The sequence below is a fragment of the Schistocerca serialis genome, chromosome 6 (assembly GCF_023864345.2).
Source record: "Schistocerca serialis cubense isolate TAMUIC-IGC-003099 chromosome 6, iqSchSeri2.2, whole genome shotgun sequence".
Taxonomy (NCBI): Eukaryota; Metazoa; Arthropoda; class Insecta; order Orthoptera; family Acrididae; genus Schistocerca; species Schistocerca serialis.
The window spans coordinates 424484977-424512025 of NC_064643.1; the positions used below are offsets into that span (position 1 = coordinate 424484977).

The 27049-nt window shown below is 39.8% G+C and overlaps 1 protein-coding gene across 7 annotated transcripts in view; it reads right to left on the bottom strand.

Moving 5' to 3' along the window:
* Positions 1-5706: 5706 nt before the first annotated feature.
* Positions 5707-27049, bottom strand: part of LOC126484139 (putative beta-carotene-binding protein) — a 276025-nt gene continuing 254682 nt past the window's right edge. For 2 of the 7 annotated variants that reach the window (XM_050107532.1, XM_050107528.1), the window contains exons 5-8: positions 7412-7562; positions 7150-7289; positions 6723-6875; positions 5707-5975 (exon numbers count right to left, since the gene is read on the bottom strand). In XM_050107532.1, coding sequence (XP_049963489.1) covers positions 5776-5975; positions 6723-6875; positions 7150-7289; positions 7412-7562 — 644 coding nt within the window. In that variant the 3' untranslated portion in view covers positions 5707-5775. Of the gene's footprint in view, positions 5976-6722; positions 6876-7149; positions 7290-7411; positions 7563-8396; positions 8508-27049 lie in introns of all 7 variants that reach the window. The other 5 variants (XM_050107527.1, XM_050107525.1, XM_050107529.1 and 2 more) reach the window with 3 other exon arrangements.

Below are 27049 nucleotides of genomic sequence, written 5' to 3' on the forward strand. Positions count from 1 at the left end.
TCAAATGTCAGGGTTAATTCTATAAGATGGCTGAACTCAAAAATGTGTGACATATTGAGATTTATATGATGTAATTAGATACAATCAAAAAGCACTCGACCGGTCTGGATAGACTGCCGATAATGCTCATAAAACAACACCGCCAAGCGTGTAGATCACTATTGACTTTTTGGGCTGTGGTGGAAAATGTAAGCATACAGTATAGATGCCGGTACCACACACAGATGGACAAAGGGTGTTGTACTATGTGGACTCAAAGACCCGCACATTCAAATATAATGGTGGTGTTTGCTCTTGGGGGCTAGTGGAGCTCCTCATACTGTGTGCCAACCCCGTCTTTCGATTGTGAAGGCACATGGAACATACTGGATGGCAGTTGAAGGCAGTGCTATCACATCTTGACAACATATGGTTCTAGTGTGAGGATGGGATCAGGCATTCAGTGTAGGGCAGTGCATTTATTTATTTGTAAACTTTGATTGTGGAAGTTGAATTTTTGGATGAACTGCACGTCATAGATATGTATGAGTATGCATGAATAAGTATACACCAAATATGTGTGCAAAATATGTATACTACGTGGGCATGTAAATATTGTATATATTGGTGTGTAAGTGCGATTTTCCTTCAGCAGCTGCTGCTAGTTCATGTTTTGCATATATTGTACATAGAAAAGTGATTAAAATATAAAATACTGTATATAGAATGATTAAACTAATCAGAACGCTAATAGTTAAATCGCTTGACCGCTACGGTCGCAGGTTCGAATCCTGCCTCGGGCATAGATGTGTGTGTTGTCCTTAGGTTAGTTAGGTTTAAGTAGTTCTAAGCTCTATGGGACTGATGACCTCAGATGTTAAGTCCCATAGTGCTCAGAGCCATTTAATAGTTAAATGGGAATCATAATCTTTAAGGCAAGATTAAAAATTACTTTTAATAAACAACAAAAAAGTTGAGGAAGTTCTACTGGAAAAGAAACTTTTATTAGTAAACCATATTTAAATTTGTTATATAAAATCGCCAAGGTAGCCAAGCGCGCTAATGCGCTTTTTCCTGGACTTGGATTGGCACGTCGCCCTAGGATCGAATACGCCTGGTGGATTAATGACTAGGGCTGGTATGCCACCCAGCCTGGACGTGACTTTTAGGCAGTTTTCCACATCCTGTTAGGTGAATACAGAGCTGGTCCCCACGTTCCGCTTAAGTTACACGACTTGCAAACATTTGAAAAACGTTCCCACTGTTCCATGGGTTACATTAGATGAAGACAGCTGGGGTACACTAATTCCATCCCAGGGGGTTCAGAGTGGCAGCAGGAAGGGCATCTGGCCACCATCTGCAACTATCACTGCCGAATCAACAGTAACAAGGCCGACCCCGCTTTGAAGAGGGAATAAGGCATCAATAAAATGATGATGAATGATCTTAATTTGTAATATTATCGATATTTTATCTTGACCATTTCACTATTGAACTATATGGATAATTTTTGTATTAATAGTGTGTTTGCAACAAACAAGATCCAATACTTACGCTTCTCATTACAATACTCACACCATCCAAGCAAATGTGCTATTTATAGTGGAGGACGTGGGGGAGAGAGCTCAACTATTAACCCATTGTGGAAGGAGGGTGATGAGTATGTCACTTTATTAATATTTTATCATAATCTGAGATAGGTAGTCTGTTTTCGCCAATTTTTTGACACAGAATTGCCTGACAACCATGTGAAAAGTACTGGGTTATGTTTTGTATCATGTACACGTTCCTCAGTTGCCTGGGTAGAATGGGGATGCCTATGGCTGACCTTGCACATTTGTTGCGGGAGTTTGGACAGTATAGAGCATGCGCAGGAAGGGGAACGCTGTGGTTACCTTTAATATAAGCGTTCCAATTGCCTCAGGTGTACCTTATTCCGGATAATTCACCTGACACAACAGGTTGATATCTTATCGTACATTCACCACTTAACTATTACCTATCGATTTAAATATTACCTTATCAGTGACCGTTTCTTGTGTACTGTTCGCGTGTTTGGGTACCCATAAGCGACGCTGTGGTACTACTGACACACTATGATTGTTATGGCATTTGAAAAACAGGCTGACATTTGTCAAGACGTTACCAGTATAATTATTTTGGGATGCTTTCAGGGCGTCGAACTGATGTGAAAATAATGCCGATGAAGGGATTCTGAGCCGCGTGGAGTCACCGCGCGGTTTGCGTCGCTACGTCACGGAGTGCACGGCCTCTTCCGCCGAAAGTTTGAGTCCTCCCTCGCGCATGGGTGTGTGTGTTGTTCTTATCATAAGTTAGTTTGAGTAGTGTGTATGTCTTTGGACCGATGATGTTAGCAGTTTGTTCCCTTAGGAATACACACAGATTTGAACATTTGAAGCGATTCTGAAGTTCGATGAACGATGTTGGTATTATATCATTTGTCTGAGCAAACTGCAAAGTGAAAGTGTAAGTTCCAATTTACGCGAGGAACTATACTGTTACGTCACTCACATACACTGATGGCCCTTAAGATTGAAGCAGCAAGAATGATAAAAGCAATTCATCACACACATCCATGCCCGAGGCAGGATTCGAACCTGCGACCGTAGCGGTCCCGCGGTTCCAGACTGTAGCACCTAGGACCGCTCGGTCACCCCGGCCGGCGCTGTTTAATGCTCTCTGAATCGAAGTTCGGTTAGGATGTGACAGGCAATATTTTTTTGCAAACAAAATGAAGTTACAATTAACTCGAATATAGTTCACAGCCACTGACCTAAACATAGTAATTAAGTAACGGATTGAGTCCATGTTAACAGCGAAGTGCAGAAGAGGTGATGGTTTTGTATACTCAGTGGCATGCCATGCGTCCAAAACTGATACTTGACTTAGTATTAAGGTCGCCTTTGCACATATTAATATCTTGTCTCACATAGTATGTTTTAAACCACAAATACCGAATCGCAGAATGGAATGATGAAAATAGAAATATATTGGAGTCAGTTGGAAGATTGCTACCTTTTAACGGCAAAATTGGTAGCTTATCTCCTGAGAGACTTTCTGTGTAAAATGATAAAATATTTGTCTGTAGCTGAACACCTACTTTTTTGAGGGTTTTGAACATCGTACATCATTTCACATCGTCCAAAGCTACTTCTAAATCTACGAATCAACTCGTACCGATTTTCAAAAGTATTGCATCCATTATCAACCGCAACGTCTGAACTACATCCTGTTGCTCCAACGTTTCCAAAAGACTGGCTGGTCATCACCTGACCCTGAGTTGTTTTCCAATCTTCAGTATACTTATGCTTTCACCTACATGGTTTCATGAACTATTGGGCTGATGGTGGATAATTCCGATACTTATCTGCCCCTCCTAGTAACTTAGTAGCATATTTCGTGGATGATCCACACGATAAATAGCAGTGATCTGGAAAGAGTCATTTAGTATCCACATCACAAATTATTTTGTAAATACGCCTACATGGTACAATTTACGAGTGATTTCTGCTTAAACATATGGATGTGACTTAGTCATTCTTAACATAGTACAACAAGAGAAATTCATTTCCAGAATGGAAGAATTTGTCATGGACAAACATTTTCACTTTCTTTTCAAAATATAATTTGCTATCTGTGAGACTTTTAATGTCACTAGATAATTGATAAAATATTTTAGTTGCTTCATGTAATGCACCCCTTTAGTGATAACCTCAATGTGGTGCAATGAATTTAATTTTTTTCTCGTATCATAATTATGTACATCATTGTACGTTTAGAAATGCAATGGTTCACATGCAACAAACTTCATGAGGGAATGAGTGTACTATGAAGGTGTAATCGGTTTGCCTAACTAGTTAAACAGACATGTTGAGAATGATCCTGGATGTGCACTATGTATTATCCTTCCAGTACGTTCTTGAGGAAAGGAGGCATCATTACATATGACATTATGAAACGAAAATATGAAAAATACGTCAGTTATTTATTTCTCTCTCACGATGATTAGCAATGGTTCCAAGTGCAAAAGTGGTTGAAATAAGTTGTATAGGGAATTTCAAAAGTGGTTGTCTCAGTTTAAATTATCATCAATAAGGACTTCTAAGAATTTTCAAATTTACACCTTATTATGAAACGTATAAATCTGTAGACGAAAGTTTGTTCGGTACACTAACCGATAATCTCAGAAGTAACTCGTAAAATTCCAACTGGCAATAATCAGGAGAGCTGAGAAAATATAATGAGTTACCCAATGTACATTTATATCGTTAATAAGTGTTTTTTGAAAGTGTTTGTGTGGATTTTAGCCTCATATGGAAGTGAAACGTTTATGATAAACTCTAGGGAGAAGAGAAGATTACACAGGGATTTGGAATAATAGTGCTGCAGAAGTACATTCAAGAATATACGCTTATGTTCAAAAAATAACTAAGTGATGGCAAATAGAGTTGGGCCTCAAAACCTTTATTCTACAATGTGGCGGGATAAATTTATAAGAGGCATGACTCAATTTTCAAAGTGGTTATGTAAATAGTTTAAGGGGGAAGGGGGGGGGGCTGTAAGGACACCATGGCTAGATTACGGTAAAAACATTCAGTGACATGAGTTACCATAGTTCTGATGAAGATACTTGCAGGAAACCTTCACCTGCAGATCTGCTATAAACCAGTATCTAAAATGAAGATTGCATGAACAAATGGTTGGATAGATCAATTTAAAATTTTATGTGTATCACATTGTTTTGTAATCGGCTAGATCTTACATGTGCTGTGTTAATCATCCTCATCCAACTTCGCTTTGTCTTAGTCAAAGACATATAATAATGTAACCCAGCTGAAAACTAAGAGCTTCATTATAGGAATTTTAAATATAAAAAAGTTATTTCACTTTTGAATAGTCTCTCGACTGAAGTTCATCTAAGCATTTCAACTTTCTTTGTTTGCTTATGTGTAAGCAAGATTAAAAAGGGAAATTAGTCATCCGCTTCCAGGTTACTAACAGATTTTGTTTAGTGGTTAATACAAAAGAGTTATTTCAGTCCAACCATCACGACCTTAGCTTACAACGGTTTCTGTGAATTTGTTAAAGAAAGACTTGGATGCTTCCTACTTCCGCTGAGCCAGTGAGGACTGTTTAGTCCACTGCTAAGTGAGGTATTTCCTTCCTTCAGTCGACTGATGCGCTCGGCACTCTGGCAGTCAGTCATAAAGCTGACGTTGGATGCTTGACTGATTCGTTCTGCTTTTGCACCAAATAATTCTCAACATGCTTCGTGGGCGCTAGCTTGAATTTTTCTAAGAGTCAGGAAATGCACTGTGACATCGCGAACAAACGACTGTCATAGCAGCATAAGTAGTACACAGTTGTGGGTTCTCTGAAGCGAACATACTTTGGTAAATTATAGTTTTGGAAAGTTATGTGACTCATGTAACAATACATGCGGAGAACAGTCATAGAATCTGCTTAAACAATAAAGAATTTTTACTCTATTCAGTGCTAAAATAATGTATCCGGTCACTGCGGTATAGTTGAGAATCAGTAACTGACCATGCTAAAGTTCTGTCAGTCATCCTGTTACGGAAAATAAGAAGGTATCATCGTTTAATAGGGTTATATGTATTCAACATAAGGAAAGGGTAAATCATTAAAAATTTGTTCTTGGAAACTGATGTCAGTTCAGAATATTAAAAATATTGACTGAAGAACTTCTAGTAAAATTCTTTATTCAGAGAAATAATATTACTGACTATATACACATTATAAATTAGAAAAGATTTACTTAAAACTGAAGAAAAATGAATTCTTTGTAATAGTTTTCACGCTCTCCGGGAAGAGCTTGTTGTACGGAACGGTGTCGAAGACGTACTGCGCCTGCTGCTTGTACACCTGCTCCATCCAGTCCTCCATGGGGCCCAGCATGTCGCGCTCCACGATGGGCGACGCAATAGCGTTGATCAGGGCGTTGCCTGCGGCCTCTGCAAGTGTGCGGATAGTCTGCGTTTAGTGTGCGGTATGAAAGCCGTCAGTACGTCACGTATGGACGCCAGACACATTGAAATTTGGCATGTGTAAGGAGATCAGTTACCAGGATTACTTACAATAGCCGAGCTCCTAGTATTCTTAGGTGTTCGCGGAAACAAAAGGAGGAAACAAAATATACACAAGCAGAGAAAAAGTTCGGATAAATAGTTTGCTATGCCAAAGAACAGTTCACAGGAACAAGCTTTACAACTTGTTCGAATCACAAGATTTCTAGCTGATTTTATAACGGTGAAGTTGGATTCAGCCAAGTGTAAGACGAAAGACTTGTATTCACTCCCACGTAGATGTTATTTGTTGATATCACATTGCAAGGCATCTCATCTGGAAAGAACTTTCATACTATAAACTTGAATGGATAATGATATGTGTGTGTAAAGTAGGCAATAATATCATCACAAGTAAACACTGATGTGAATTTGTGCCATAAAAACTGAAACAAGTATAACGAAAGAGAAAGCACGATGATGTGAGTATTACTGTAGTTTACGATAGTCATCGCGTTTGTTACGTGGAGTATAGGGTTGTCACAAACGTTTGAGGTTTAATAAAAAATACTACGCCTCCAGAGTTGACCAGAGATGATTGAAGCGTCTTACATACGTTGATATGTAAGCAGCATGTTGTCGATATATTAATTGGGTTTTGTGAAACACCATTTTAAGTGTGCCTGTGTGACATACCAAGAGGAGGGAAGCCTCCGAACAAGCCAGTGAGCTTATAGGAAGTCTTCCCGTAGGTGTACTTCGTCTTGGCGGAGTCCAGTTGCAGATAAGTCTCGCCGTTGCGTCGAGTGACAGGGTGTCCCTTGTAAGTTACGTCTGCTGTAGAGTCGACTGAAAGGAGAAGAAATAAATCATAAGAAAGAGTAATCACTTGTGAGCCAATTATTTACAATGAACTTACAGCTGCACTATGAAGCAATGTGACTTTATGTTGCAATTTTAATAAACTCCCTTTTATAACACTGAAAGATACGCTGCGCATTCCTTTTTTACTTTGAACTACTTGATTTTTGTTTTCATCTCCCTTTCCTTGCAAGCCTATAGCTTATTAGCACACGCATATAAAAACCAAACGACTACTTACTGTTAGGCACGAAATACTTACTCATTGTAAGTTTGAATCGGCCGTTGCCTCTCATAGGAATTCCTTTAATAACTTCTTCATCGAGAGTGTAGATGCCTTCCATCACCAAGGCACCAGGGGTGTGAGTAACAACATGAATGGTATGGTTTTCCACGTCCACTCTGGCAAAACAGGGATAAATTTTTAAAAACGACAAACAGGAAAACTTATGGCGAGTGGTATATCAGATTTTAAAATAATAAACATCGATATTATTTCTTAATGTAACGTTGTCGGGACTCACTGCAAGTCGTCGAGAACGCTACGTGCGTGACCAATCATGACGATGTCGTCCAGCTTGAAATTGAGCCTGAGGAGAGGCGTGTCGGCCTTCAGAATCAGGGGTGGGATCTGCGTCAGTGGGTCGATGGGTTTCGCCCCGATGCTGGGGAGACCTGTAGACGAGACGACGTATCAGAAGCTTTAAACGGATTTTATGAATCGAGGCACCATTTGCTTCGAATCTTGCAAATCGTGATAAGTAATGCTGGTCACAAAGATGTGTAAAGCGAAACAGGAAGATAATATTTATGCGATAGCTGTCTTCCATCTGCAATATACGTTGAGACTCATATCTCCAGCCGGCCGAAGTGGCCGTGCGGTTAAAGGCGCTGCAGTCTGGAACCGCAAGACCGCTACGGTCGCAGGTTCGAATCCTGCCTCGGGCATGGATGTTTGTGATGTCCTTAGGTTAGTTAGGTTTAACTAGTTCTAAGTTCTAGTGGACTAATGACCTCAGCAGTTGAGTCCCATAGTGCTCAGAGCCATTTGAACCATTTGAACATATCTCGAAAGCAGAAATCACTAAGTGGCATAAAATGGTACGGCTAGGTCACTAATCACATTTTTGGAATATTCCTACTAGCGGGTTTTTCAGGTGGCTTTTTGATCTAGGTGTGTTTGTAAGTCACTCATTTGTATTACCTACTATTGTCAGAGATAATGGAAAAGAAGGGAAATTGATCAGGGAAAAGGCAAGCTTGAACAGGTAACAACTGCAAGTCTGAGAGTAAGACTGAGAAAATTTAAATTTGCTTCAGAGTGTGATATAAATCGAAATACACGTAATTTGTGTAAATCTTTTTTCATCAATTCAAATTCATAAATGAGCCCTATCCCTTCATCCCTTAGAAGTCTGGAGCGTCACTCCGTTTATAAGACTGTACTGACGCTGAGAAGTGCCTGGCGTTTAGCTGTACGGTGTGGTGTGGTCTTATGTTAGTACTTACCACCTGCCAAGAGGGAGAGCGCTGACTGCAGGGCGTTCCGGCGGCAGGTCACGACGTCAGGCTCGTTATCGGGACACGTCCTCACCCCCAGGCCGCTGGGGGACGGGTCATCTGAGGGACAAACACCAGATCAAGGAATTGCTTATCACAGAGTTTACCTTGAGCATTAGCACACATTGTCTTTGTGGTGAAACCTTTATATATTGTTGAGAATGTGCGACGTTTCAGTAGGAGCACTGTCATCGTCTTCAGATAGGAGACGATGATTCGTCAACTACGATTAAACATTTTCAATCCGTAGTGTAAGTACGACGAAGCTCACATGGTGTGCGATGGTGACATTTACCACGTCTGTTTGTCATTGTTTACATTTAACACCGACTTCGAAGGTAACACAAATTTAAATAAAAGAACTAGGATGCCTTAATAGCTCAATACTTGGCAGATGAATTTACATATCAAGATGACGATCACACTATGGATGTTTATATTTAATCCGACACATAGTGAGCTCGCCTGAATATGGGTTGCATGCATCAACCCCTAACTTATTTTCATAGAAAATTTTCTGTGGAGTATATTTGTTAGTGGATATCCTGACTATTCTTTGATCAATGAAACCGCCAGAAAGAAAGGTCTTCATTTGTGGGAACACAGAGAAAAATTAAAATACCTTCTGATCCGTTAATTGCAACATCAGGATTTTATTGAAAACGACAGCTTTTCAGTCACTTTCCTCTTCACTAGATATCCACGTGTATGAATGTTTTCGAAAGTGGATGAAGGTCTTAGGAGGTAATTTATTAATCTTTAGTTTACTTCTATTGTTTTCTTCTTCATAAATATATATTTAGTTTTGCATATTATTTGTAAGAATAACTTGGTGAATAGGAATGGAACAAACTGGTTTTGCAACAAACACAGATTTGTAGCATTTACAGAGAAATAAATTGTCGAGGAAGATGTTGGATTATAACCCCTAGAGGCTAGACAGGCGTGAGCGCCGGCTTACCACCAATTCGTGCGTCGACTGCAGCGACGACGAGCAGGGCGAGAACGGCTGCGAGCTGCATGGTGGTGCTGCGCTGTGCTACGTGCTGCCGAGAGCTCGCCGTCCGGGCTTTATATAAGGGTTCTGGTGCACTCTGCGGTGAGGACGGTCCTTCATAGTGCCGACGCCGTCAGTGGTTGCGTAACCTGTTGCGCTATGTATAGTTGGTCGCAGGAAACAAACCAAGGATACCAAGGTACGAAGTCTACAAATGTCGCTCACTTTCGAGGAACTCGTGGATGTCCAGAGTAATTTAGTGTAATTTTCCTACTAACGAAACTGCATTTCACTGACGACATTTGAATCTAGAATTACGAGGATATTGGAAATGACATGGAAGAACTAGGCCACTTAAAGTAACATTATTCATCCCTTAACCACGACAACACTTATTTCTGTACATTTTCCTTTGATAAACTTCCCAATTATAATATTTAAAACAGTTCTAGATAACTCTCTTCAAACAAATTCAAGTGCAAGACATTAGGGGGACCTACACAGGATAAATATTAACAAAGATAACATCGGGATTGCCCAAAAGTTAACACAAAATGTTTACATTACAACTTAGAACAAAGATGCCATATGTATTAAACATTACACAGAAAATTTCCTTTGCGAAGCCAGTTAATCAAAAGCATCTTGGCTGACACTGCAGGTCAGTTAATGTAAGACACTCAGCTTCAGCACAGACGTCAAGGACGTGGGACTGGAAACAAATAGCAAGCCGCGCTAGGAAATGATCTAGAGCCGTGCACATGGTCGCAAGTAAACCAGGGCCACGCGGGAAAGAGCCGCTAACAGTGAATACTCTCCCAGCAACTTAGGAGGTGCTGTTAACAAACAAGAAAGATAATTGTATGACTGGATTAAACTAGAAGTAAAGCTACGGTTTAATCATGAGCACATTTACAGAGTGTTTCAAATAAGTTGTTACGCCCTAGAAAATACGTTTTGCTAACAGAGCAAGAGCAAGGAAAGTCTAATTTCTTCCAGGAAGAAATATAGTAAACAATTCGGTAAGGTCCTACAATTCACCGGAGTTTAGAACATGCTTAAAAGGTCTGAATAATGGTAATACCTAAGGGATCTCCAGCTTCTAAAATACTTTGAAAACTGACATTAAAGCTTAGTACAAGCGGATTTTCTTTAGTAAGAATTTCGCTACAAACACAATTTTAAGAACGTTATGTAAGACTTAGGCTCCTCAGATAGCTATGTGTGACAACTGGGAGCATTACAAGCATAACAACATTAACCGCGGCAAAGTTTTGGAGACAAAAGACTGGCCAGCAGATTAACGAATGGTACTTCAAAATCGCACGGAGATGACACAGGGATACACTATCCTCAAAATCCCAGAGCCAAGTAACAAGGAGTGCATGTCGACTGAATGAAACACCAACACGAACATCTGTTTAAGCAGTTTGCGGTGCGGTATATCGGTACACAGCGCTGAGCAACTAGTTGCGCGCAACATAAGCGAACCATACCTTTACCTTCAGCCCAGTCCTGGTCAAGAAGAGTGAACGAGGACCCGGTAAAGACGTCGTGCCGATCCACAGCCCGTGTGCGTCGCTCCAAGCACTGCTGCTGCCCCCCGGTCCACGCTGTGCGAAAACTCCCGTCAACTGCCGATGCAGCCCTCTATAGAGTGCTCTCTGCCAGGATGCGACGCGCTTTTGAAGACTAAGCGAGGCAGCGATAACTGCACAATCCGAGCCCCCGGGTGAGAAGCCAGCTAAAAGTTATCGACAGTATAACAAGCCGCCACAGCTCAGTAACGAACTAAATTTATTCCTTCTTGACAATCCTTGCCACAACACAGATTGATATTAGAAAAGGAAACATTTCATTGCGACTCGCAACAGCTGCAATTATGACCTGGTTGACAACATTCTGCACACAGAAAAAGAATGAAGATATTCCTAGCCGCATACTTTTGCTGTCTCTTCATGCACATCCTTAAATCAATTCATGAATTATGTCGTGTTTAGCCAAAATACACAGTGAATTGTTCGACTCTTGCAACTATAAAACTCAGTTTCATGTGAGAGACACCACAGGAATATCACATTCAACACTAGGAAAATCAAGATTCATTAAGCTACAGGGTATTTTATAAAATTATTAGAATTGACTGTAACGATCTGTACATTTAAAATGACAAATTATTGTTGAGTAGGACTGGGTTACATCACTTGAAAATTTTTGGGAACCTTATTTTGTATGCAGATAATTTCTAATAGATTTTGTATGTAAACAAATAACTTGAAGAAATATCCTTCACCAGGGTTTTTTCCATCACCGGTTAACACTTAGGTAAGACGACTAAATTTAGTTCTCATAGTATCGATCAGCTACTTAAAAAATCCTTTAAAGTGTTGTCCTCTGTTAAATTCAGAAAGAAACTGGATCAGGGTGGAGACAATATATGTTGAAAAGTAAGATGAGAAGTGCAATTTTGACTACTTCCTTGTGGAGATGGTTTTTTAGGGATTGAATGTTACGAATAGCTGATATTTCTGTGTCTACAGATGTCCCTAACAGATCGTGTTAGCTTATAAACTTTTACTGCTAGTCTGAATAATTAGATGTTATGGATCGAGTTTTAGCAATGGCAACTGATGTTTTCAGTTACAATTGAATTAAATAAACTTCCCCAACCCCCCTATGAACCATGGACCTTGCCGTTGATGGGAAGCTGGCGTGCCACATCGATACAGATAGCCGTACCGTAAGTACAACCACAACGGAGGGGTATCTGTTGAGTGGCCAGACAAACGTGTGGTTCCTGAAGAGGAGCAGCAGCCTTTCCAGTAGTTGCAGGGGCAACAGTCTGGATGATTGACTGACCTGGCCTTGTAACACTAACCAAAACGGCCTTGCTGTGATTGTACTGCGAACGGCAGAAAGCAAGGGGAAACTACAGCCGTAATTTTTCCCGAGGGCATGCATCTTTACTGTATGAATAAATGATGATGACATCCTCTTGGGTAAAATATTCCGGAGGTAAAATAGTCCCCCATTCGGATCTCCGGGCGGGGACCACTCAAGAGGACATCGTTATCAGGAGAAAGAAAACTGGTGTTCTACGGATCAGAGTGTGGAATGTCAGATCCCTTAAACGGGCAGGTAGGATAGAAAATTGAAAAAGGGAAATGGATAGGTTAAAGTTAGATATAGTGGGGATTATTGAAGTTCGGTGCCAGGAGGAACAAGACTTTTGGTCAGGTGAATACAGGATTATAAATACAAAATCAAATAGGGGTAATGCAGGAATAGGTTTAATAATGAATAAAAAAAATAGGAGTGCGGGCAAGCTACCACAAACAGCATAGTGAACGCATTATTGTGGCCAAGATAGACACGAAGCCCACGCCTACTACAGTAGTACAAATTTATATGCCAACTAGCTTTGCAGATGATGAAGAAATTGATGAAATGTATGATGAGATAAAAGAAATTATTCAGGTAGTGAAGGGAGAAGAAAATTTAATAGTCATGGGTGACTGGAATTCGACAGTAGGAAATAGAAGAGAAGGAAACGTAGTAGGTGAATATGGATTGGGGCTAAAGAATGCAAGAGGAAGCCACCTGGTAGAATTTTGCACAAAACATAACTTAATCATAGCTAACACTTGGTTCAAGAATCATGAAAGAAGGTTGTATGCATGGAAGAACCCTGGAGATACTAGAAGGTTTCAGATAGATTTTATAATGGTAAGACAGAGATTTAGGAACCAGATTTTAAATTGTAAGACATTTCCAGGGACAGATGTGAAATCTGACCACAATCTATTGGTTATGAACTGTAGATTAAAACTGAAGAAACTGCAAAAGGGTGGGAATTTAAGGAGATGGCACCTGGATAAACTGAAAGAACCAGAGGTTGTACAGAGTTTCAGGGAGAGCATTGGGGAACAATTGACAGGAATGGGGGATAGAAATACGGTAGAAGAAGATGGGCAGCTTTGAAGAAAGAAATAGTGAAGGCAGAAGAGGATCAAGTAGGTAAGAAGACGAGGGCTAGTAGAAATCCTTGGGTAGCGGAAGAGATACTGAATTAAATTGATGAAAGGAGAAAACACAAAAATGATGTAAGTGAAGCAGGCAAAAAGGAATACAAACGTTTCAAAAATGAGATCGACAGGAAGTGCAAAATGACTAAGCAAGGATGGCTAGAGGACAAATGTAAGGATGTAGAGGCTTATCTCACGAAGGGTATGATAGATACTGCGTACAGGAAAATTAAAGAGACCTTTGGAGAAAAGGGAACCACTTGCATGAATATCAAGAGCTGAGATGGAAACCCAGTTCTAAGCAAAGAAGGGAAAGCTGAAAGGTGGAAGGAGTATATAGAGGGATAAATTCCCTCGGATTTCAAGAAGAATATAATAATTCCAATCCCAAAGAAAGCAGGTGTTGACAGATGTGAAAATTACCGAACTATCAGTTTAATAAGTCACAGGTGCAAAATACTAACAAGAATTCTTTACAGACGAATGGAAAAACTGATAGACGCTGACCTCGGGGAAGATCAGTTTGGATTCCGTAGAAATGTTGGAAGACGTGAGGCAATACTGACCCTACGACTTATCTTAGAAAAAAGAGTAAGGAAAGGCAAACCTACGTTTCTAGCAATTGTAGACTTAGAGAAAGCTTTTGACAATGTTGACTGGAATACTCTCTCTCAAACTCTGAAGGTGGCAGGGGTAAAATACAGGGAGCGAAAGGCTAGTTACAATTTGTACAGAAACCAGATAGTAGTTATAAGAGTCGAGGGGCATGAAAGGATGAAAGGGAAGCAGCGGTTGGGAAGGGAGTGAGACAGGTTTGTAGCCTGCCCCCGATGTTATTCAATCTGTATATTGAGCAAGCAGTAAAGGAAACAAAAGAAAAGTTCGGAGTAGGTATTAAAATCCACGGAGAAGAAATAAAAACTTTGAGGTTCGCCGATGATATTGTAATTCTGTCAGAGACAGCAAAGGACTTGGAAGAGCAGTTGAATGGAATGGACAGTGTCCTGATAGGAGGATATAAGATGAACATCAACAAAAGCAAAACAGGGATAATTGAATGTACTAGAATTAAGTCGGGTGATGCTTAAGGAATTAGAGTAAGAAATGAGACACTTCAAGTAGTAAAAGAGTTTTGCTATTTGGGGAGCAAAATACCTGATGGTGGTTGAAGTAGAGAGGATATAAACTGTAGACTGGCAACGGCAAAGAAAGCGTTTCTGAAGAAGAGAAGTCTGTTAACATCGAGTATTGATTTAAGTGTCAGGAAGTCGTTTCTGAAAGTATTTGTATGGAGTGTGGCCATGTATGGAAGTGAAACATGGACGATAAATAGTTTAGACAAAAAGAGAATAGAAGCTTTCGAAATGTGGTGCTACAGAATTCTTAAGGTTAGATGGGTAGATCACGTAACTAATGAGGAGGTTTTGAATAGAACTGGCGACAAGAGGAATTTGTGGCACAACTTGACTAGAAGAAGGGATCGATTGGTAGGACACGTTCTGAGGCATCAAGGGATCATCAGTTTAGTATTGGAGGGATGTGTGGAGGGTAAAAATCGGAGAGGGAGACCAAGAGATGAATACAATAAGCAGATTCAGAAGGATGTAATTCGCAGTAGGTATTTGGAGATGAAGAAGCTTGCACAGGATAGAGTAGTATGCAGAGCTGCATCAAATCAGTCTCTGGACTGGAGACCACAACAATAACAATATACAATGCCCTGTATCGGCTAATAAGTGTAGATTTTCACGCTTACTCACAGCAATCGGGCGTTTAGGTAACGCTCCTATGAATTACGAAAATTTATTTCATTTTGCATATATTTCCCCTCTCCATCTTCTCCGCTACATATTCCTATCACTCAGAGAAAAAATTTTTCAAACGGTTCGAATGGCTCTGAGCACTATGGGACTTAACATTTGAGGTCATCAGTCCCCTAAAACGTAGAACTACATAAACCTAACTAAACTAAGGACATCACACACATTCATGCCTGGGGTAGAATTCGAACCTGCGACCATAGCAGTCACGCGGTTCCCTGGTTGAAGCGCCTAGAAGCGCTCGGCCACCGCGGCTGGCCGAAAATTTTTCATTATTATTTTTTAAGTGTCTTATATAAAAATTTTCTGGTATAATCCACGTAAGTTTATTTACTGTTAAGATTATATATTTTATGTTGCGACAAATATTCGCAGTCAGTTTTCCTTAAACCTGTCTTATATCTTTTGCTAAGCTGTTCACGTTTATTGTCTCCTTCTTGACAACCGTGGTCAGCTATTGTTTGCAGATGATTTGTAAGGACGACAGTGGTTCACCAAATCAATTAAAACAGTAGAAGAACAGCAGTCTTACCCCGAAACAGCAACGGAAGGATTAATTATCATGGAATGGAGATGTTCATCACATACTTTTGATTGTACCCTTTCTGCAGTTACATGACTATGCTAAACTCGGCTAATGTTAATATTTGACAAGAATCTTTCAGTATTCTCGTTGTAAAAATTAAATAGTGTTTACTATTATCTTCAAGATTATTATTTGAAGTTATAAGGCTAAAGAATTTGGTAAAAAAAAGAAAAAAAGGAAAGATATGATCACTGGAGTGTAATTACTCACTCCCACTAATGTAACGCCCATACTTTTTACAAAATTAGATCTGCATGCAGTATGATTTCTCTTTTCATATGTTTGTCCTCCACTTTTCATGGATTTGGTGAAAACATCTTTTCTTCAGTATTTTAGTGGCCTTGATGATTTAAAGAATGTTCTTTCATCACAAATAATACGCCCATTTTATACATTTATATATTTAAACACACGTTTCTAACTGAGCGATACTATCATCAACTGGCACCAGCAATAGAAATGAAATATCTACACATAATTTCAGAGGATTTCTGCCCAATATTTGAGCTAATGCAATACTGAGTTGCTTCATTCTGTCAAATTAATATACATGTTATTTTATCAGGGCTAATTAGAAATCCCAGGTAAAACTACAGGACAGCATCCTTAATATTCTTGTCAGACTCTTGTTAACAGCTTCATACGGTAGCCATCGTCGAAAATTCTTCGAAAAGACAAAATTATTTTTTGGATCTCAGCGAACAGTGACGGCTGGGCTATAACAATTGTGCACTACTGGATGTCTCATAACTGCAGCGCCAACGAGAAAATCTGCAGTTGTCAACCCGTCTCTTTCAATTACATATTGTCTTGCTTGGCTCGAAGTAAATTGCTTCAACGGAATGAAACTGTATGACTCGTCACTAACGCGCGAAGCCAGGCTGATAACATGGATTACACTACGATTTATACACTCCTGGAAATTGAAATAAGAACAACGTGAATTCATTGTCCCAGGAAGGGGAAACTTTATTGACACATTCCTGGGGTCAGATACATCACATGATCACACTGACAGAACCACAGGCACATAGACACAGGCAACAGAGCATGCACAATGTCGGCACTAGTACAATTTATATCCACCTTTCGCAGCAATGCAGGCTGCTATTCTCCCATGGAGACGATCGTAGAGATGCTGGATGTAGTCCTGTGGAACGGCTTGCCTTGCCATTTCCACCTGGCGCCTCAGTTGGACCAGCGCTCGTGCTGGACGTGCAGACCGCGTGAGACGACGCTTCATCCAGTCCCAAACATGCTCAATGGGGGACAGATCCGGAGATCTTGCTGGCCAAGGTAGTTGACTTACACCTTCTAGAGCACGTTGGGTGGCACGGGATACATGCGGACGTGCATTGTCCTGTTGGAACAGCAAGTTCCCTTGCCGGTCTAGGAATGGTAGAACGATGGGTTCGATGACGGTTTGGATGTACCGTGCACTATTCAGTGTCCCCTCGACGATCACCAGTGGTGTACGGCCAGTGTAGGAGATCACTCCCCACACCATGATGGCGGGTGTTGGCCCTGTGTGCCTCGGTCGTATGCAGTCCTGATTGTGGCGCTCACCTGCACGGCGCCAAACACGCATACGACCATCATTGGCACCAAGGCAGAAGCGACTCCCATCGCTGAAGACGACACGTCTCCATTCGTCCCTCCATTCACGCCTGTCGCGACACCACTGGAGGCGGGCTGCACGATGTTGGGGCGTGAGCGGAAGACGGCCTAATGGTGTGTGGGACCGTAGCCCAGCTTCATAGAGACGGTTGCGAATGGTCCTCGCCGATACCCCAGGAGCAACAGTGTCCCTAATTTGCTGGGAAGTGGCGGTGCGGTCCCCTACGGCACTGCGTAGGATCCTACGGTCTTGGCGTGCATCCGTGCGTCGCTGCGGTCCGGTCCCAGGTCGACGGGCACGTGCACCTTTCGCCGACCACTGGCGACAACATCGATGTACTGTGGAGACCTAACGCCCCACGTGTTGAGCAATTCGGCGGTACGTCCACCTGGCCTCCCGCATGCCCACTATACGCCCTCGCTCAAAGTCCGTCAATTGCACATACGGTTCACGTCCACGCTGTCGCGGCATGCTACCAGTGTTAAAGACTGCGATGGAGCTCCGTATGCCACGGCAAATTGGCTGACACTGACGGCGGCGGTGCACAAATGCTGCGCAGCTAGCGCAATTCGACGGCCAACACCGCGGTTACTGGTGTGTCCGCTGTGCCGTGCGTGTGATCATTGCTTGTACAGCCCTCTTGCAGTGTCCGGAGCACGTATGGTGGGTCTGACACACCGGTGTCAATGTGTTCTTTTTTCCATATCCAGGAGTGTATACTTGGCGAGAACATTTTACTTCAACTTATGAACCGAAGAAGGTACAAAAGTAAAGACAATTAAAAGAATTAGACGTGAAAATGTACCAAGCTACCGTTATTGAAACTCGTTCTGTCTCATAAATAGATTAAGACAAATGCCACCGTGGCCATTTTATTGCCTCAATTATTCTACTCAACCAAACTCGTGTTTCGTCCACAATAATCTCGTTGGGCGCTGGGACATTTCTGTCTGTAGCTTCGTAAGTTCTTTTGAGGAACTCTTACGTATGCAAGAATGACAGCAGTCGGTAGGAATACCACAGCATCGCAATATACAGTTAACAAACATGTAATTAATGTGTAATTAATTGTGGAGTATATTGTGAAATTTACTAATGTAAGTAAGGTCAATCAGGGAGTGTAGGACAAACAGGTATCAGCATATCACTACAAAAGTCAGTAGGAGATGAAATTTGACTCCACAACCGAAATATACAGCACATCAAAGATTTTCATTTCCTTGAGTAAACACATGTTTTGCACTGAGACACTGTATATGTTAGAATTAAGGAAATCAGAAACGAAAGTGGACAATGACTAGATATTTCTTAGCCTCTAGGCTATATAGCCCGACATGTAGGCATCGAGTAAATTATGAAGGTACTTTATGTTTCACGAACAGGTAGTTAGTTTCATGTTCCAGTGCTCATTTTGCACGGTAGGTCGTAAATACGTGGAAATAGGCGTTTTAATTCACATCACAGACTGATTTGTAAATATGGCTACAAACATGGTTTACTAACCCACCAACTTTTACACATTACAATAACAGAAATTCGTCTATGGAATGGAAGAGTTTCCAAGGAGAAACTTTTTCAGTTTGCTTCCAGATTTTACTTTCTTGTCTGCCGAAAATTTTATGTCGCTGGGTAAGCTATCAAAAATTTTTGTTGCTGCAGTGTGCACCCATTTTTGAAGTAAAGGTAACCTTAAAGTGAAGTAATGAATGACATTTTTCTTATAGTATAACGATTATGCACATCATTGTCCGTTTTGAATTGCAATGGATTATGAACAATAAACTTTATGAAGAAACAAATATATTGTGATGCTCTAGACAGAATATCCAACTCCTTAAACAAATGCCTACAAGATGATAGAGGTTGAGCACGAGGTATTATTCTTACATCAAGTTTTTAAGCAACGAAAACTTTTTCTTAAAGATGAGTTATCCCTGACTTTCTTCCTTATGACATAGATGTCAACACCTTTTTTTAGAGGTTTTAATATTCTATTAACTCTGTGAGATGTAGGTATAAGACTCTTGTCAGCATGTCCCCATATAGGGGCCCAATGATATGATGCAGCAGGCGACTTGTACTTGCGTGTTGGCGTCCCCAGAAAACTGACAAAAGAGTGACTGAGTGATGCTATTTTGAGACCCGGGCGTGTGAAAGAAAAAGGCCAGTATCGTGGTTTGTACCATTTCTCATTGCCATCCCATATGGATATGCATAGGAAAATGTTAGTCACATTTATAAGCAAGATCTAATGGCACAGTATGTCCTACTCACTGTACTCTACTTATCATTGGGTGGCTGCAGACAAACAGCTGTCTGGTACGAGTCCTGATGTAGGCTACGTTAGTTTTCGTCGAGTTTTGTGCTTTACTGTACAGTACTGTCAACCCTGGGTTGTATCGTAGTGTTTTACCTTCTATCCACACTCGAATTCACTTATGTATTTACTATTAGCGAACTGTTTGTAAGTACAAATAGTGTAGTACATTTACATTTTCTCTCCCGCACCATTTGTTAGCAATGGATGGTTACCATTCGAGAAGTGAAATAGATGATATAACCTTCTGCTACGTTTTAGCAAATGTTCGTAGAATGCGAGGCTGTGCCCTCTCTTCTGAAAAATATCACAGATAATATGTAAACTGGTAAAAAGTATAAGGCTGACAACTCTGAATAAATAGTTCATGTGAAAGGAAACACAGACTTTATAAATTAATTTCAAAATTCCATTAAATTTTGAATATAACAAACGTATTGAAACGAAACTGTTAGGGCAACTTTGATAAATATTTCTCCTGTGGTCTTTGCACTTTGGTTCCTAGCAGACACGGCATTCGGAGGAAGTTTCCCAGTCTTATTTTCGACTGCGAAAAACGCATCGTCACTTCTTTTTTTTAAGATCGTTCCTCGCTGTGCTGCTGATCTTGGAATATCGCTCCCAAAAGTGTAAAAATCTGTTCCATGTTATGCGAAACTCCGTGGGTAATTTATTTCACCTGGGTCTAACTTTCATTTCTGCTTCGACCGCCATGAAAGCCAATCAATGACTTGTGATAATTGCTACGGCTGCTTGTGCCATTTCCCTTATACAAGACATAAAAATTTATTCCTGGCGCATCTAAAAGCCCATACATTATCGCATTGGCCAGTGTCTGGTTCTTCGAGGCGTGGTCTTGTTGTGCCATAGTAAATACATCGACTTTCCTTTTGTTACCATTGTAGAAAATTACATTGTTCGATGTCTGCCTCCGCTGCTTAGCGGTAGCGTTAGCGCCAACCACGCAGGGGCCCGGGTTCGATTCCCGGCAGGGAACTGCGTGTTGTGTATCCCTCATTATCATTTCCATCATCATTGACTCGCAAGTCGCCGATGTGGCGTCATCTAAAACGGACCTGGAATACAGCTGCCGAACTCCCCCGATTGGGCCCTCCCGGCCAACAGTGGCATAAGGTCATTTCCATTTGCACATGTTCGATGTCTTTGCCTTCTCATTTAATTCATCGCTCTCTTGCATCGTTGACAGAAGAATAACATTTTTTTTCTTTGGATCGTATGACACCAACATTTTTCCTCTCCTGTAAATGAAAGCAGAAGAAGAAATTGGCTTAATCTTTGGTTGAAGCAGGGATACTGGGATTTCTGGTTTGTTATTGCGCGAAGTGTCAACCATTGTCGATTTTTTGTCCGTTGGTTTGACGGCTACTTCACAAGAGGAAAACAAGGTGTCCATCGTAATCTTCTGGCTGATTCCATATACAAGTTCACATAATTTCTCCACATAATATACCGGGTGAGTCACCTAACGTTACCGCTGGATATATTTCGTAAACCTCATCAAATACTGACGAACGGATTCCACAGACCGAACGTGAGGAGAGGGGATAGTGTAATTGTTTAATACAAACCATACAAAAATGCACGGAAGTATGTTTTTTAACACGAACCTAGGTTTTTTTAAATGGAGCCACGTTAGTTTTGTTAGCACATCTGAACATATAAAGAAATATGTAATCAGTGCCGTTTGTTACATTGTAAAATGTTAATTACATCCGGAGTACCAATGTGTGTACTGAAACAATGCATAGGGATTATACAAGGCCCCTTAACAAATATAATAAATGAATCCTTCACATCAGGGACATTTCCAGAGCAGTTTAAACAGGCAAGAGTTGTACCTTTGCCTAAGAAAGGTAATGCAGAAGACACAGAAAATTACTGGCCCATTTCCATGCTGTCACCATTCTCAAAAGTAATAGAAGCAATTATGGAAGCCAGATTGATGAATTACCTGAATAAATACAACCATTTAAGCGAATCACAGTTTGGCTTCCGCAGTGGCAAGAATATGGAGTCAGCCATAGAAGAATTCACAAAAGTTGTACTTGACACTCTTGATAAAGACGAGTGTGTCACAGGCTTATTTTTGGATATTTCTAAGGCGTTTCATACAGTCGACCACAAGATTCTATCAAATAAACTAGAAGCATTAGGAACAGGAGGAGTACCTAATGATTGGTTTCGATGATACCTAACAGATAGGGCACAAAGAGTAGAGATGACACATACTTCAAATATATCCAAGCATTTAGTAAAACACTTATTAGAACCAATATACATTAATATACGCGTTCTGCAAGGTAGCATATTAGAAGCAATACTGTTCCAGATATACATCAATGACTTTCCCAATAGTGTTATTCATGGTGAAAAAATTCTCTTCGCTGATGACAGAAATACTATAGTCACTGAGAAAACAAGAGAACTCCTTGCTGAGAAAGCAAATGAAACTGTCAAGGAAGTTTATGATTGGTCAATAAGCAATGAAGTAACATTGAACAAAGAGAAAACTAATGCCATGAATTTCAGTTTGAAGAGAATAAACGACAATGTTAAATGAAATGTAGATGGCACCTCTATAGACTGTGTAACAAATGCAAAATTCGTAGGAATGAATACTGATTGAAGTGATGTGAACACTCAAAGGTACTTGCAAACAGAATGTCCTCACAATATTATGCCCTTCGAATCCTATCATCAGTGTGTAACACGCAGTGTCTTTTAGTTACATATTAGTCATATGTACACTCAAATTCTTAGCTATGGCATTCTTTTTGGGGAACAAATGCACAAAATATGAACACAACTTTACAAACTCCAGAAAAGAGCCATAAGAATAATAACGAAAAATACTAGTGGAGCTCATTGTAAAGATCTGTTCAAAAGACTGGGACTTTTAACTGCTCCATGCGAATACATTTAGCAGTCAGTTGTACACATCAAAAATAACATTGGTAATAACTGGACAAACAGCTCTGTGCATTACCATGCAACAAGAGATAGGCTCAACTTACATTTACGAAGAAAAAGTAAACATAAAACTCAAAACAGCATTTTCTACCAGGGAATGAAACTGTATAATACAATACCAAAATATATATTAATAAAATTGCTAAAATACACTAATTAAAAAGGCAACTAAAAAGTACCTGTTAAGCAATACTTTTATACATTGAAAAATTACAGAGCAGGGGTTTAATAAAAAAGATATTTTACAAATAAATAATAATAATAATGATTATAAAATATCCAGCACCCCCATAACACCTTCACTTTATGTTTTTTTTTCCTTTTTAGAAATACTTACCTCCAAGTTATGCATAGCACAACCTAAGACCTCTTTGTCTTTCTGAGCTAAACATCTCACTCATTATGGAGTGCAGACTCAGTTTTTCAGGATAGCAAATGGGAAGTTGCGGTACAGAAATTGGCCCAGAGATCACCAGTGTGTGTGTGTGTGTGTGTGTGTGTGTGTGTGTGTGTGTGTGTGTGTGTGTGTGTGTATGTGTGTGTGTGTGTGTAGCGAGTGATGTGTATAGTGTGTGCAGTGACTAATAGTGAGATACGAGTGAAGAGTGTGGCATTACAGTATTAAATAAGTTATTTATAAAAAAGTATTGTGTACCAGGAGTAAATCTAATGACTGTCTCTAACTAGAAGTCTGTAAATATATGAACATACGAATTAGCTTATTTTAAATTGATCTAAATTTGTAAATACTTCGACATGTCCTATATCCTTGTAAAAATAGATCTGCAGGTGGATAAAGCTATTACTACTACTAAACACTGCTCTAAATAATATTTTCCTGGGTTTCATAGCATAATGGCGAGGATATACCACAGATGTACACTCACATCAGTAGCATATCAGTACAAAATACTAAGATAAGTTTCATTTTAAAACACAAGGTATGGTCTATCTGCAAAACCATACCAATAGTTGTTTGCAGTTTCACTAGTAACACGAAAGAAGATACATAAAATATCTTGGTGTTGTGGCAATTAAACACAATATATATGCATGAAATAATACGAATAAACTAACTAGTTCTTTTGAACTTTTCTAGTTTATGTTTGTTTACATGCATACAATGGTTTAGTGAATACTTCAGAAATTTAATTGACTTATAAAATGCTGTTTATCTGTTCAATTTGCCCTGTATTACTTAGTATGGAGTGGTCATAACAGATGTAATAGTGTACATTCTAAGGCATTGTATGGTAATCTTATAAAAATAAGCTATGTGCCAATGCCAGTCTTCTGTGAAAAGCGCTATGGCTTCTTCCTACTGCAAGTAGTTAAAATGTCTATTCACAGATGGTTCTTGGTTTACGTCCATTCTGTTTGGAAGTTGTCAGTTTATGTAGCTGCGCCAGCTGGAGTGGCCAAGCGGTTCTAGGCGCTTCAGCCTGGAACCGCGCGACGGCTATGGTCGCAGGTTCGACACCTGCCTCGGGCATGGATGTGTGTGATGTCCTTATGGTAGTTAGATTTAAGTAGTTCTACGTTCTAGGGGACTGATGACCTCAGATGTTAAGTCCCAATAGTGCTCAGAGCCATTCGAACCATTTTTATGTAGTTGCCACGTAGCACAGAGTAACGTATGCAGAGACTAAGTACCTCATAAGCAAGTCCCGCGGGTCGCTTGGGTCTTTCCGGTAGACGACAATAGAGGCGCTTCTGCGAAGGCCTCTCTGAAGTCAGAAAGTATGATGGGAGGGTGAAGACAGCTAGTGACATTTGTATTTGTGCAAATTGCTTCTGACTACAACAGGTGCCAGACTAGACAAATGCTTTGCTGTATAACGAAATGACAAGACTGTTGAAAGTAGCCCTTGCTGAAAATAAGTAACTGAAAGGACTGTGCAAACAAAATGTTGAGTTTGCACTTGCTGTGCTATTGTTGTGTGCTGTTTTGACTGTAGTAGCTTGTTGGTGCAATTATACAGCAGGCACACTCAAAGCTGTGATGAGCAGATATTCATAACCAGTCTCTGTGTAAAGAAATGATCCTGTATAACAGACATCACAAAATTGTGTCAAAATGAAATTGTTTTATAATTGTGCGTAGAGTTACGGCTGCAAACAAGCATTTTATTAAGTAACATGCGTTTCAATTAATGATGTGTACTTTATCCACTAGTACCAGGACTTGTGATGCACTGTGACCATTAAAAAGCATGCAAGTGCTGAACAGAAACACCAGCATCTGCTAGCTGGGCAGTCTCTCTCCACAGGGCCATCGTGCGTCATGTAATGGAACTGATGAATTATCCTGCCCCACACCGTGCTCACCTCAACAGTCTATCACAGATTTTTCCCTTGTGTGCACACAGCTCTTACTGTGCATCTAACATCCACTCAACATGTCTACAATGGATGTAGCTTGTGCTTCTACAGGTAATATTGATATGATTTTTCAATATGAATGGGAGCTTATGAGTCATGGAAAACAACATCCCATTTCAAGAATTAGGGGCGATAGTTATTATACCTAGAGAAATGTTGAGATGCCAGAGAAGAAATTGCTTTCGTCTGAGGTACATAGGCATATCTTCTAAAATTATTTCATTCATCTTAAACACATGATACAATGCCTTTACTATATACGTTTTTCTATATATCTACATTCGAAATTAATCTACACAACCTCAGCCAAAACATTGTTTCGTCTTTCATTGGAAATTTAATAGAAGTAAGTAACAGTCACATATAATCTGGACTTGACCAGACATGGAAGAGGAACAAATAGCATTAAGAGTAAATGATACATTGGTGACAGATGCATATCGTATTGCAGAACTTTTTAGCAAACATTTTATAACTTTTACAGAAAAGATGGGGCTTTCAGGTTCAGTAGCTGCTGTTATGGAATACCTCAGACCAGACATTTCAAGTAACTTCCATAATATGAATTTGACCCTCACTACCCCAGCAGAAATAATGTGTATCATAAAAACTTTAAAATAAAAAGCATCTAGTGGGTATGATGAAATATCAACAAAGTTAATTAAAGAATGTGATTCGGAGCTAAGTAAAATATTAAGCTATCTGTGTAACCATTCGTTTATCAGTGGAGTATTTCTTGAAAGGTGGAAATATGCTGAAGTTAAGCCACTGTTTAAGAAGAGAGATAAAGAAATAGCATCAAATTTCCGTCCAATTTCACTGTTGCCAGCATTCTCAAAAAGTTTAGAAAAAGTAATGTAGAATCGGCTTTATAACCATCTTATCTCAAATAACATACTGTCAGATTCACAGTTAGGACTTCTAAAGGGTTCTGATATTGAGAAGGCTATCTACATTTACATTGAAAATGTGCTTAATTTATTAGACAAAAAATTGCACGCCACTGATGTATATTGTGATCTGTCAAAGGCATTTCACTGTGTAAATAACACTATCCTTTTAAATAAATTAGAATATTTTAGTGTAAAAGGAAATGCTGCAAACAGTTCAAAAATCTTATATCTCTTGCAGGAAAGAGACATGTATCAAGCTATCAGGCATCATCCAACTGGGAACTAATTACATGTGTGGTCCCACAAGGTTCCATTTTGGGGCCCTTCCTTTTTCTTGTGTATATCAATGACCTCTTATCAGTAACATTACCAGATGCCAAGTTTGTTTGTTTGCTGATGATACAAACATTGGAATAAATAGGAAATCAAGTGTAGTCTTAGAAAGATCAGCCAATAAAATATTTGTGGACATTAATCACTGGTTTCTAGCCAATTCTTTGTCACTAAACTTTGGAAAAAACACACTATATGCAGTTCAGAACTTGTAACGGTTGTCCATCGAGTATATGCCTAACATATGATGACAAACAGATAGAAGAAGTGGACAGTGTTAAATTATTGGGATTACAGCTTGATAATAAATTGAAATGGGAGGAGCACACCATAGAACTGCTGAAGCATCTTAACAAATCTCTATTTGTAATGCGAATTGTGTCAGACATAGGGGATATAAAAATGAAAAAGCTGGCATACTATGCTTATATTACTTTTTCAAACCAACAGCTCAATTCATGGAATGAATACTAGAAATGAGGTTAGTTAGGTTTAAGTAGTTATAAGTTCTAGGGGACTAATGACCACAGTTGTTAAGTCCCATAGTGCTCAGAGCCATTTTGAACATTTGTCATGTTTGACTTGAGGACATCTTTATATCGTTTTGTTTGCCCTCCTTGATTGTGTTGGTCATTATTCA